The 14,837-nt window shown below is 35.7% G+C and overlaps 1 protein-coding gene across 2 annotated transcripts in view; it reads right to left on the bottom strand.

Moving 5' to 3' along the window:
- LOC127967973 (receptor-type tyrosine-protein phosphatase gamma) overlaps positions 1-14,837 on the bottom strand; it is a 225,749-nt gene that overhangs the window by 18,945 nt on the left and 191,967 nt on the right. The window contains exons 13-15 of one of the 2 annotated variants that reach the window (XM_052568743.1): positions 10,652-10,783; positions 5,553-5,592; positions 4,420-4,511 (exon numbers count right to left, since the gene is read on the bottom strand). In XM_052568743.1, coding sequence (XP_052424703.1) covers positions 4,420-4,511; positions 5,553-5,592; positions 10,652-10,783 — 264 coding nt within the window. Of the gene's footprint in view, positions 1-4,419; positions 4,512-5,552; positions 5,593-10,650; positions 10,784-14,837 lie in introns of both variants that reach the window. The other variant, XM_052568742.1, reaches the window with a different exon arrangement.

The following is a 14,837-nucleotide window of genomic DNA, read 5'->3' as shown; positions in this document are numbered from 1 at the left end:
CTGAAACAGAGAAAAAAAGAGATGCATCCCACCCTTTTGTTGTCTTATCTTGAGAAAACCATAAAACAGGAAACGTCACAAAAGAGACGCCATAGACCCTCATCACCCTCACTAAGCCAATGATAGTTAGCCTTATACAAAATTCTGGCTTTTCAATATTTAAACCTGCAGTCCTTAACAACGACATTTAATTTTGGATTAATAAAATAATTTTAAAATAAATACAGTTATTACTGTAATTAATACTACTGTTTTATAATTATTGTAGTTTTGATTAAACATTCAAAATGGCACCTTACGCCAGCAAAAGATCCCACAAGTCTTTCCAAAGCTGGTACGGTGATCCTTCTTAACGGTAGATACTGTGCTTTGATTGGTGGACTGGCTGATTAGATAATCAACAGTTCAATGTGTCGACTATGAGGAGTCTAAGAGGATGAATGAAGGATCAAACTTCAGTCATGGTGAACACAAAGAGTGGCCAGATTCACACTCTTCAACTGACAGACACACAATAAGCCCACAAACTGTCACTTAAATCTGGCTATAAGGCTAAATACACAAAACAAACAACAACAACAAGGTTCAGAGGTCCAGGTTCACATTTTTTTATTAGTGTGGTTACTAATTACTAATTATTTATTCAATAACTTATTAATTTAATTATTGTAATAATATAATATAATATAAGATATAATAATTACATACACTACCATTCAAAAGTTTGGAATTGTTGATCTTTTAATCTTTGAAGAAAGTTTCTTATGCTCAGCAACATTGCATTTATAAAAAAATACTGTAAAAAATATTGTGAAATATTCTTAGCATTTAAGATATCTATTTTTATTCATTTTAAACTGTAATTTATACCTGTGATGCAAAGATGAATTTTCAGTAGCTATTACCTTCAGTGACATGTGATCCTTCAGAAATCATTATAATATGCTCTAATTATATCTTAACTTATTAACTTATTATCATTGTTTAAACCAGTTGTGCGGCATTATATCTATCTATATATCTATATATCTATATATCTATCTATCTATCTATCTATCTATCTATCTATCTATATATATATATATATATATATATATATATATATATATATATATATATATATATATATAAAAAAAATTTCTTTTTCTTTTTTTTTTTTGGTAAAATTGTATGTATTTCCTCCAGGATTCTTTTATGAAATTTCAAAAGAACAGCATTCATTTTAATCACACCTTTTGTAACGTTAGACATATCTCTATGATAATAATAAATATAAATATCTATAAATATCTCACTGATTCAAATTTTTTTTAACAGTAGAGTATATTAAATGAATTTTTTTTTACAATAACTTTTTCAAAATTTCCATGACCCGAGCCCAACACTATCTAAAGCTTCTGACACTAATAAAAGGCGATCCGCGCACCTTCTGTCTTTATCCTAAAACGCCAGCTAACAAACAAATGTTGGCACCCGCGGATGCCAGAAACTAACAGGGAAATTGAGCCAGAAACTAAAGGCCCTATTTAGCAGGAAAGTGTCCATGTTTGAAAGGACAGTGAACTTGAAGCGCCATATGAGCCGGAGCCAGTCGAGAGAGAGAGAGGATGCTGCCCACACTAAATGGATCTTTGTACATATAGAAGCCATCCCTCGCCAAGCTGGAACACAGATGCCCAAATTGGATTGAGGGCACCCTGCCACCGTTATTGTGAGCCGTGCCACAGTGCAACAATGAAATTTGCTTCCAATGAAGTGCTTATGGAAAAGCCTGAGCAAATCAATGGCTCTTGTTGTATTAAGATCTGGGTTCCACTAAACTGACTAACCCGGACCTGAAAACTTCAGACCCTGAAAATCACACACTGTCCATTTCTGTTCAGCTAGGCTCTCTGCTGATGATTTACCCACACAGACAACTGCAACAAGCCAATGTGAGATACAGGCCAGTCAGATGAAACCATTTTCTTGGCTCTAATCTTAATGGCTAATGTGTATGATTCTCTGTTAACTGCACAGACCCTGAACAGGTCTAACAGAGCTATAATCAACAAACCCTTCAATGTAGCACACACTCATCAGATCCAGCATACAATAAATGTTACATGGCCAGCCTTTCCAAAACTTCATCTTATTAACAAAACAGGAGAACCATTCTAAACTAATTCTTCACCACTTGAGTGTTCTGAGTGACTGCTAGAGTGCTGCTAAATGGCTTGGGCATTGCTAGGGGGTTGTGGGTAGTTTCATGTGGTTGTCAGGACACTGCTTTGCTAACCAGGCAGTCACTTGGGTGTTGTTGATGGATGTCAGGGTGTTGTGAATGGCTGCTAGGTCTTTGTGTGCAGGCATGTTCTGAGTGGTTGCCAGGATATTCAGTACAGACCAAAAGTCTGGCCACACCTTCTCATTCAAAGAGTTTTCTTTATTTTCATGACTATGAAAATTGTAGATTCACACTGAAGGCACCAAATCTATGAATTAACACATGTGGAATTATATATGGAATTATATACATAACAAAAAAGTGTGAAACAACTGAAAATATGTCATATTGTAGGTTCTTCAAAGTAGCCACACTGCTTTGCACACTCTTGGCATTCTCTTGATGAGCTTCAAGAGGTAGTCACCTGAAATGCTCTTCCAACAGTCTTGAAGGAGTTCCCCGAGAGATGCTTAGCACTTGTTGGCCCTTTTGCCTTCTGTCTGCGGTCCAGCTCACCCCTAAACCATCTGGATTGGGTTCAGGTCCGGTGACTGTGGAGGTCCGGTCATCTGGCGCAGCACCCCATCACTCTCCTTCTCGGTCAAATAGCCCTTGATGCCTTCAGTGTGACTCTACAATTTTCATAGTCATGAAAATAAAGAAAACTCTTTGAATGAGAAGGTGTGTCCAAACTTTTAGTCTGTACTGTATCTTAGTGGTTGCTAGGGCTTTTCCAGCCAGGCAGTTGCTCGGGTGTTGTGTTTATGGGGTGTTGCGGATGTTTCCAGGTCTGTGCTTAGTGGTTCTTGCCTGGAGAGTTCTGAATGGCTAGAGGTTCCTAGGACGTTGTGGGTAGTTGAAGGTGGTTTTCAGGACATCGCTGTTAGTCATATAGTTAGGTGTTGTTGGTGGTTTCAGGGCATTTAATAGGGTGTTGTGGTTGGTTGCCGGAGTGGTGATGGGGTTTTGAGAATGTGGTTGCTGAAGTTTTCTAAATTCTATTGCTAATTGGTTGCTAGAGCATTGATAGAGTGCTGTGGGTAGTTTGTCAGGGTATTAAACGGGTGTCATTGGGGACTTACAAAGCTTTATGCAGTGTTGGGGATGATTGCCAGGTCTTTGCTTGATGGTTGCTGGAATTCTATGAGTAGTGTTACTAAACGGTTGCTAGGGGATTACTTGGGTGTTGTGTAGTAGTCTCAGGACGTGGTAGGAAGTACTATAATAAGTAGCTGCTCAGTTGTTGCTAGGTGGTTTCTATGGTGTTTGTTGTTGGTTGTCAGGCATTGCTAGGGTGTTCTGGGTGGTTACTGCAGTATTCCTTCAATGGTAATCTAGGGGATTTTTTGTTTGCCCATTTTATACGAAAATTAAGTAATAGAATTTGACATATTATTCATGCCTGTAGCACATGTTGTTGAAGGATGTCTTATACCTAAGCCCAAATTATCGATGTTGCGCAATGGTCCATGTGACATCATTTTTGTAATCATATAAAAAGGTAGACACAAGATGAATGCTGAGACCAAATGAGTCCGATATTTGGTGCTGCGCATGTGTTGAATTCGCCTGTTCACGCTCATCCGCAGTTCAGTATCCTTTGAAAGCTGTGCGGACAAGGCTATGCACAAAATGAAGAGGAACACAGGAAATGAAGTGTACCCAGGTCTTTAGGGCAAGGAGTTACGAAGAGCAATAGTGCAAGCACAGCACAATATAAGAAACAACAAGAGAAAAAACAACAACATATGAAATCAACCTAAAATCTGGCGCTACACCCTACATCCTTGTGACCACAGTTATTTTCCTCCCAATCTCCCAAAAGCTGAAAACTTGATTAGAGCCACTTCATGTCAGAATCAATGCAGCAATGGATTTTTAGATTCTGCACTAATTGCACAGAATGACAGTCTGTAGAGAGAGTCTATTCCACACAAACACACACGCTGAGAAGACTGCCACAGCTTTGTTCAATCTTAGCACTGTTAAAAATCTTATGTAATCCAACCTTTTACCCATAACACAAAATAAGCCCGAAAGTCACATGCATACAATGTTTCGTATCACTATATTGACATTAGATAATATCAAAGCACCTGTAATCTAAGACTTCTCTCGCACCTGACACTGGATCAGAGTGGAGCGTGTCTTTAGATCATACTGTACAGTATGTAAGAGTTTGACTGATCTGAGATCTGTTAGAAATCTCCTACCTGGGATTGGGATGACTGGGATGCTCTCATTGGGCACAACTCTGGGCGAGTTACTGTCTTCGACGTAGAAATGAGCCGTTTGGAAACACCTCCTGCGGAACAGAGACAGTCGTTGTAATGGCTGTTCAGGGCTGCTTTAGGGTTTCCATGAGGCGTGGTTTAGGTAACAATCCCCACCAGAGTAAACACACATGCTGCTGGGTACATAAAACAGGATCAAGATGAACTTTCAACCTTCTCTTCAAAGAGCAAATCGAACACTCCAAACAGAGATTACAGCCTTACACTTCAAACACTCTGTAGAGCATCAATACGGATATAAATAATAATAAAAAAGGAAAAATGTGTTTACAAACCAGTGTGACTTGTATTCTTGTATACAAAAGTAGTTCTTTTATAGCAAACTATCATAATTTTATGATGTTTTATGGGGCCATTTTTGTCCATTCCTTAGTCCTCATCCTCTGTAGAGAAAGAACAGCTTGAACATTTTGCTAAACTTCTCCTTCTGTGTTCCACATCAGAAATTAAGTCATATAGAGATTTGGAACTGAGTTTTGATTTAAGAAAGTGAATGATAAGAGAATTATAATTAATGTAAATGTAAAGTATAATTAAGTTTTAATGTAAAATTATAATTAGAAAAAAAGTATTATATTATTAGAAAAAACATTTCCTGATGCCCTCTAAAGGAGGTATTGTTAGATTAATCTAAGTTTTGTGTACATCTTGCCCCCTGCAAAATTTAAACCCACACACTTTTTTTTTTTTTTTTTTTTTTTTTACTAAATCCATGTGAAACATTTTCTATCGATGCATTTTAAACTGTCAGCTGTCTGCATGAAGTCCAATTAGAACATGGCACACCAAATTACAAAGTAAACAAACTCTTTAAGAAACCCGGACTGTCAGGATGAATTATTGGCATTTGTTTCCAGTTTGAGAGCTGTAAACGGGTTTTACCGCTTTCTTTCACTTTGCAAGAAAAGTGATAAGTAGGTTCGAAACAAAATCCATAGACACAAAAAAGAAAGAGAAAGACAGCGAGAGATTAAAAGGTTGTTTTAAAGTTACAAAAACTCCAAGTTTTGGACGTCAACCCGATAAGCCAGCGGGAGTCTCGTCTGTCCTACCTGTACTTGATGCACAGCAGAGAACATAAGCTGTTCATCCCTGCAAAGAACGAGGGATTTTAGGAGAGGTGAGCGACTGTAGGCTCCGCATGCTTCCGCCGAGCCAACAGAGCAGTGAGCAGTGAGAGAACGAGAGAGAGAGAGAGAGAGAGAGAGAGAGGGGGGGTGGAGAGAGGGCTGGTCCTGGTGTATCACATGTACAGGGCATTACACAAGTGCTAGAGCTGCTGGGGTCAGACGTGAACAGTTCACTGATCCCAGATCAGTCCAGAACTGATCTGATAAACCACAGACACCTGCTGCCTTTCCCTCCGGACACACACACACACACACACACACACACACACACACACACACACACACACACACACACACACACACACACACCCTTCCAGATGGACACTCCTTTGTGTCCAACTACTCTATTCTTGTGTTGAACTCCCTTTTTTAACAATTTGTCTGTCCAAGAGAATGAAGACACAAACACACAAAAAACAACAACAACAATAAAAAAAAAAAAACACAAAATATATAAAGGATTAAAGTTGCACTAAATTTCTGTTATTGACTTAAATTTGTGAAGTTGAATATTTAAAGGGTTGTTAAAGTGCTGTGCTGTGATATATATATATATATATATATATATATATATATATATATATATATATATATACTTTTGTCATTTTTATTCGTTTTTTATATTACTATTTAGGTTTAATTTTTATTTATTTAAGTATCAATATTTAAATCCCATCCTTTGTTGTACATCTCAAATTTCTTAGCGCTATTTAAATTTGAGATTGGTAACATTTGAATATGCAAACATAAAGAAGATCTGAAAAGCGTTAGGGAAGAATTTGACAGAATAACAGCCTGTTCTTGACAGAAAGGTATTGGATGGTTTCACAAGACATATGGATTTTATTTATAGTACTTTTTTTTCATGGAGCTCGACAGCCCTGCCAAAATTACAATGTAAAAACCAACTCTACACTGTAAATAATCTTTAGCTAAAGTCCTGGCTTAAGTGCGTCAGAGAAACACCTCCCTGTAGGAACTGTGAACGTATGTGCTCAACATGTCTGATCTGTAGAACAAAAGCACAGTCAGGAAATGCTTTAGGAAGTTATAATATAGATAATTATCACTCAACTTTAACCAGTCCAACTGGACATTATGCTAAGGGATTTTATTCAGCTTCAAAAGAATAACTGCATTGTTTAACACAAAGATTTTTACCATTCAATAGATCTGAGGAAAATGCATAAACGTTTCAGTATGGTACGTGACAATGATTAAGTGTTTGTCTGTGTGTCTCAGTGAGCTGCTACAGAGTTACACTCAAGAGGTTTCATCACACAAGATCATAAATTACTGATTCGGAAAACTTCACAAACTGTAAGCGACAACTCCACGTGGCTCACAAATAAAAAGTGCATGCGAAACTCAACACACATCTGAGTTCAGAAGAGTCTGACTTTAGCATGTTTCTAAGATATCAACACAACTCCTACGAAACTACCTAGCACACATAATGATTTTAATCCATTTGTAATTGGAATGCAACAGATTTGCTGATAATTAACATTATTAGGAATATATTTATGATACATTTTCATTAACCCATTGTTTTTGTTTTACACAAAGATTATTTAAGGACAAAACTAGAGAACAAGACATATTGCATGTGAGATTTTGTTTTGATTGAATGTATCTTGTTTTAAGGATTTTTTTAAAGGTACTTGCTGAGAAAATATTTTTCAAGTGTAAATGATTGTTTGACTTTGCCCTGACACTGTCACAGGAAGTGGCACATCCTAGTTAATGTTTCCAGGTGGACTTCAGACACCCTAGAGCAAAAAAAAAAAAAAAAAAAACACAGAACACAATGTTTCCACTAGGTCGCATACATATTAACAATGTGCTTTTTGTAAATTAATTTTTTGTTAATAATACTTCTATTTAGCTTAATTTTAGTGCTTAATTTCAGCTTTATTTCAAATAATGACATTGATTTTTAAATGCTTTAGATGACAACCACAACAACATGCATCAAAACTCAAGTGCGATATACAGCACTTTTGTTTTTGTCTATTATCATGTCTATTCAATGATTTACTCATCTGCCGTAATATCTTAAATTATCTTGATTATATTTGATCAGTCTCATCAAACATTGTTTATTATAATTAATGTTAAGGCTCAGACTCTAATTAATTCATTCAATGTTTATTAATTTAAATAATTGTTGCTCTATTGTTTCCATGTGCACATGCAGAACATACAGTGAGACATACATAGATGCATGTACACATGGCACACACACACACACACACACACACACAGTGACAGAAGGTAAGGATATCTGATCTGATACCGACTTAGACATTAGCGTGTAGTGTTGAGGGTAATCTCAGTCAGTCTACTGAACAGATTACACTTAAAGACCCCCACACACACACCAACAATCATCATCAGAGAAGTGTGAGCAAGAGTGTGTGGGAACATATTAATGACAGATGTTTGAATACCCAGCAGATCTGAACTAGAAACAGCATCAAATAACAGTTTATGTCTCATTTGTTTAGTGTGTATGTTAATTATAGTTGTCTTCACCATGACTATGAGTGCTGTGACAGATGTATGTTCTCTCTGGAGAGGTTTTGCGCCTGGTCAAGTGTGTTCGCGTGGATGTGTGTGTTATCAAGCAGTGGAGGATTTTGCGGCAGTTACACAGCTCAAAATATTTCACGACCCCCTGCTACTGCTTGGCCCTTGAGCTCCAGAGGAGGGAGCAGATGGTCGGTTTTGGCCCAGGGCGGAGAGCCCAGACCTGAGGAGACCGTCCTGGCACAGAGCTGTTTGCTAAACCCAGACATCGTGTGATCAAAACCCCTGAGAGACTTTATCAGCTGGCTACTAGAGAGGGGAACATATCCAGAGAGTGCAAACGGACAAACACAAACACAAGTTTGCGATCATTTAGATTTTTTATGTTTTTAGGAAGACTCTTCTCCTCATAAAGGCTGCATTTATTTGATCCAAAATACAGAAGAAACAATAATACTGTGAAATATTATTACGAAAAAAAAAAACAAAAAAACTGTTTACTATTTTGATATAGTTTGAAAACTAATTTATTCCTGTGATGTAAAGCTAAATTTTCAGCATCATTCCTCCAGTCTTCAGTGTCACATGATCCTTCAGAAATCATTCAAATATTCTGATTATTACCAAAGTTGGAAACAGTTGTGCTGCCTAATTTGTTTTTGTAACCTGTGACACTTCTTTTCAAGATTCTTTGATTACTAAAAAGTTCAAAAGAACAGGATTTGTTCAAAATAGAAATCCTATAGAATAAGAAATTGTAACAGTTAACAGTACCGTGCAAAAGTCTGGGGTCACTACTTTTTTCTTTCTTTCTTTTTTTTATGAAAGAAATTTATATTTTTATTCAGAAAGGATACATTGTTAGAAACATATATATTTCAAATAAATGCTCTTCTTTTCAACGTTTTATTTATCAAATTTGTTTATTTATCAAAGTTAAACTGTGTCAGAACAAATCCATTCTGATGATGTGAGATATAACTTTGATAGAAAGGTATGTAACAAAACATGGTCAGGTCAAAGGGTCAAATCTAATTTTTGGTTCCAATTTTTATGTATTTATAAATTTTACTGGTAGTCCACTGTCTGAAGACTTTTTTGGGCATAATGTGTCACAATTTACTTTATTTTGCTATCCTCACCTGGTGTCTGAATATTTTTTGGTTTGACTGTATATTGTCACAATACTACTGTTATGGAGACGAAGACACAATGAAGAATATAACATTAACAACAAATCCTTTTAAAGGTAATCCACACAACGAAGAGGGTCTAACGCACAGATTAACATTAAACAATACCGGACAAAGAAAGACAGGACAGACTACACTTAAAATACAGGAGCAAAGGAAGATAATTAATGACACACACCACTAATGACACAATCAAACATGAAGGTAACACAGAGCACATGAAGGATGAAAACAGAACAAAAGTCCAATCGGTGTAACATATATTGATAAAACATGGATATGCTATAGTAATTGATAAAAAGTGACTGTAAAGATTTATACTGTTATAAAAGATTACTATTTCGAATAAATACTGTCCTTTTGAACATTTGATTCATCAAAGAATCCTGAAAAAAAGTAGCACAGGTTACAAACTGGTAAAATAAGTAAATAAATAAACTGTATAGTCTGTATGCACTGTAAGTCGCTTTGGATAAAAGTGTCTGCTAAAATGCATAGATTTAAATGTAAAAATATAAATATATATTATCATGTGAAACTGAAGACTGGAGTAATGATGCTGGAAATTCAGCTTTGCATTACAAGAATAGATTATATGTAAAAACTAATTGAATTAGAAAATAGTTCTTTTAAACAAGGATAATTTTTCACAATATTACTATTTTATTGTGTTTTTGATGAAATAAACAATCTTGGTGTTCTTCAGAGAAATATTTCAGAACATTAAAAAATCAAACACTTAAATGGTAGTTTGCACACTATAACACACACATATATTTATTGTTTGAAGCCATATTCACTCAGTCAGGAGTGTGACCCTGGAAACTGGGCCCCGAGAGCCATTTCTATCGCACCTCAATGACTTCAGAGGTGCCCTAAGGGAAGAGTACAGCCTCTCTCTATCTTACTTAGCGTCACAAGAGACACATCACCCACACTTTACACATGCTACACACACACACACACACACACTTCTAACTGCTTTTCATTCCAGCCCTCAGGGCCCAGGGGACGCCAGGGGCCCCAGAGTAATAAACTACTAGCTACAGGATCCAAACAGACACAGACTCACACATACACATGCACATGTCAGCCAAACTCTAACACAATAAACCAGATGAAGTGTTTAAGAGAGTCACATCAGGGTACAGCCATCCATCTGTGTGACTCTCCGTGATTCAATCACAGAATCAGTGGCTGTGGCTCAGGAAATAAATCAGTGATTCATCCAGCGGTCAGTCAGTTTGTCAGAGATTCATCGAGTCTGAAAGTGTCAGTGTGGATGAGTGTCTCACCTCCAGTAAACGAGGACGGCCAGCAGCAGGATGAGGCAGAGGAAGGTGAGCGCCGACACCACCACCAGAGGAATAATCCACTCCATCCGGGCTGAAGCGGGCACAGGGTGCATGCTGGAGACTACGGTACGCTCTGAAACACACACACACACACACACACACACACACACACACACACACACACACACACACACGCACACACACACACACACACACACGCACACACACATAACGATCAGCACAAATATCAAACAGAGGCAGTGTTTCAAAACCTATTTGGCCTACAATTATTATTATCATCATCATTAGTAATTATTCTTCGTAATAGTACATTTGCAGTAATTTCATAAAATTACGTTTTTCAAAATTTTCCACAGTATTGTATTAAATTGAATTCGATGTATTTAATTAGAAATTCAAAACATTTGTTTTACACAAAAAAAAATCACAAAATTATAAATTATGTTTATAAAAGATTCAAAACAAATGCAAAAGTGATTAAAGTTATTATAACAATATCAACATTATTAAATTATTATCAATTACCTATTATTATTAATAACTTTTTTTATTATTTTGAAGCTTTCAATCATTTCATAATTAAGTACATTACTAATTTATTCAAAATATAATCATTTAGATTAAGAAATTGCTAAAATGCAATAAACATTGTTGTGCACAAGATTTACTTCAAATTCAAAGTACTGTTTATAAAACTTTCAAAATAAATGCAACGGTACTTACATTATTTATAACAATATCAACATGAAGTTTTATTATTGATACATATTACCTATTATTATTAGTAACAACATCTATTATTATTTACATCTGGAATATTACAACAATTTAGATTAAGAAATTGCTAAAATACAATAAACATTTATTTTGACACAATATTTACTTAACAATCAAAATGTTTATGAAACATTTAAAATAAATGCAAAAATATATTACTCAGCAATATCAATAATAAAAATATTACTACTACTTCTGCTACTACTAATTATTATTATTATTATTATTATTAACAACAACAATGACATTATTTATTATTATTAATAATAATAGCAAAACACATTAATAAAAACACATTAAATTATTATAAAAACCTACATTATTAAATAATAATGCAATATAGTTTAATTGCTGAAAAATATATTTTATACAATATTTATTCAGTATTCAAAATATTGTATATGAATGATAAAATACATTAATTATAACAGCATCAACATTATTGTTATTATTCCTATTATTATTATCACAAATACAGTTGAAGTAATGTAATAATAAAATAACTTTAATCTATTCAAAATATAACAATATTAAGTTTAATTAGATCCAAAAATTGCTGAAATAAACACTTATTTCACACAACATTTACTCAACTTTCAAAATAAGTGGTTACTAAAAAGTCTAAACAAATGCCAAAGTACTTAAGCACTAAGGTCAGCACCATTTTGCCAAGTAAAATGTGTTTCTAGATTAAAATGTTTTGTTTGTCCAAGAACATTCCAGTGAAAGGTTGACAATAAAGCACTCTTTAAGTTCAGAGAGAATTGCCAAGTCCTAAGCTGAACTCTGACCCCTTCCCCTGAAACCTGATTGGTTGATAGGAATGCTGTTCCAGGACTAACAAGGATGTTGATTCAGGAACACGTCCCACTTGGCAAGATCACGGTCACCCTACCAGTCTACAGCTAACACACACACACACACAAACATACCCGTGTCCCAAGTTGTCAGCGGAAACCACAGACTCAGATCCCGAACATGAGAACAGAGAGATCAGAAACCTGCAGCCCCCCTTTGGGTGGTCCGGGACAGCATGCTACTAACTAATCCATGCTGCTACAGCCTCAGCACGGTCACACACACACACACACACACACACACACACAGTGCCATAGAGCTAAATATGGAGTTTCTCCGTTTCTTTCTTGTTTTCTTTTTTTCTAAACTCCCTGCAGCTGAAAATGTTTTCTGCTCTCATCCTCTCTAGACCGGAAAACTAGGCCAACCCTCTGCCTCCGAAACAAACAGAGGGGATGGAAAGCAAGATGGAAGGATGAGAAGAGAGGAGATGAGGAAGGGGGGGAGAAAAAGAGAAACGAAGGAAGATGGTAAATAAAGGACAAATAAATGAGAGTGAGAGAAGGAAATGAATCCATCGTTGCACAGGGGATGCAAACAGGACCACAAAACACAAGAAGAAAACGAGTCGAATGTCTCCTGCTGAAAAGTAGAGATGTTCCGATACCCTTTTTCTCTTCCCGATACCGATTCCGATACCTGGGCTCAGGGTATCGGCCGATACCGAGTACTGATCCGATACCTGGGTGTATATCTGTATATACAGCTGTATATACTACTAGCCCTGTGTAAATTGCTAGAATTTTTTTATGGTGTGCTTCAGACAGATCCCTCAATAAAACATGAACAAATACATGGTGAACTACTGTATTTATTACAGTATTTTTATTATCTAACATGAATTTGACAGTATTATTTATTTTCTTATGCAAAAAAGAACTTCAAATGCAGCCAAAAATCTAACACCGCAAACTAAAAAAGGTATTTAAGTTTTACAATATAACTGTATAAAAAAACTGCAACAAATAAGTCTAGGAATATAAAAAAAGATCTATTAATCAGATAATCTCTAACAAGTAAAAAACAAGTAAAAAACAAGCAACCATCTAGGCATAATTATTATTATTATAGAGATGTATTATTATTACTGTAGGCTACAACAGTAGCTTTATATATTGTCAATTTACTCATGTAAACCAAACATTTATTTTAATGGGCTGCCATGAAGATCTTTGAGTGTCTGTGTTTATGATATGACAGTATTCTCAAATGAAACAGTAAATTCTCATGAAGTGACGGTTTATGCGTTCGTGTCCTCATGACACACAGCAGAGACTACAAAACAGCGAGCTCTCGCGCATCTGTGCCAGTCACCCACAGAGATGTAGATTTTGCGGGAGTAATATTTAAATAGTATTTTGCAGTTTAATATTCACAGACACTAGTATATATTCGGCTACTGTCTGGAGCCCTGCGTTTTGACTTACACGGAAGCGAATGAACGCAGTTGCCGGTACTGAATATACTCGAGAGTCTGTAACTACCGGTACTACAGAGACATACTGCTAACCACTGATCTATAATATAGTAGCGGCTTCACTGTCTTTTGGCAGTTTAGAATGTGATGAGTGATCCAGTCATATATAGATAAGGGCTGCTAACGCGTTTTCATTTCTTCTTCGCTGCTCTAAACAGGGGTTGCTTGTGGCAACACAGCACAACTTCCTGTGTTTTCAATGCATTTTGAGCAGCGAAGAAGAACCGTGCAGCGGTTAGGCAAAGCTTGCGGTCATAACTAGGTCTTTTTTAAGAAAATGGTATCGGATCGGTATATGGGTTCATGTACTCGCCGATGCCGATGCCAGAATTTGTTGTGGTATCGGAGATATTTCCGATACTAGTATCGGAATCGGAACAACTCTACTGAAAAGATGAGTGCTGTTAGCGGGATGTGAAAAGTTGCTATGCGGTTTCTAGGGTGGGTGAGAGTCCAACAACATGACATTTTAAAACAGAACTAACATTACTGCCTTGACATAAAGAGATCAAATGATCTGATGAAATGATCTGAGTTGGGTCACACCGCATGACTTTGACCGTCGTTGATTTTCTCATGTTTTTTCCTCATTCTAACATCAGGACAGTTGTATCACCCTGACATTTTTCACTTTATTGAAAACTAAAATTAAACGAATTAATCTGAATTCAGAAATTAAAACAATGCTTGACTGGCATTTAGAAAAAAATGAATGAACTTCCAAAAGGGTCTCAAGATCTTTTAAATAAGACAAAAGCATTAAAACAAGCAAAACCAACTAAAACAACCCCCCCCCCCCCCCCCCACCAAATGTGTTTTTGTCTTTGAAAAACTATTATAACTCCACAACTTACTTTAGCTATCATACTATATTATTATAGTTCTTTCTTTACACTGGAAATGTATTAACTGTGTTTTTGTAATTTTAAATTAAATTAAATTAAATTAAATTAAATTAAATTAAATTAAATTAAATTAAATTAAATTTTTGTTAAGATTAGTACACTCAGAAAAAAAATAAAAATAAAAATAAATAAAATAAAATAAAATAAAA

The sequence above is a fragment of the Carassius gibelio genome, chromosome B11, assembly GCF_023724105.1.
Source record: "Carassius gibelio isolate Cgi1373 ecotype wild population from Czech Republic chromosome B11, carGib1.2-hapl.c, whole genome shotgun sequence".
In the NCBI taxonomy this organism is placed as follows: domain Eukaryota; kingdom Metazoa; phylum Chordata; class Actinopteri; order Cypriniformes; family Cyprinidae; genus Carassius; species Carassius gibelio.
The sequence above is the reverse complement of the archived record's forward strand: the minus strand, read 5'-3'. Positions and strand labels throughout refer to the sequence as shown.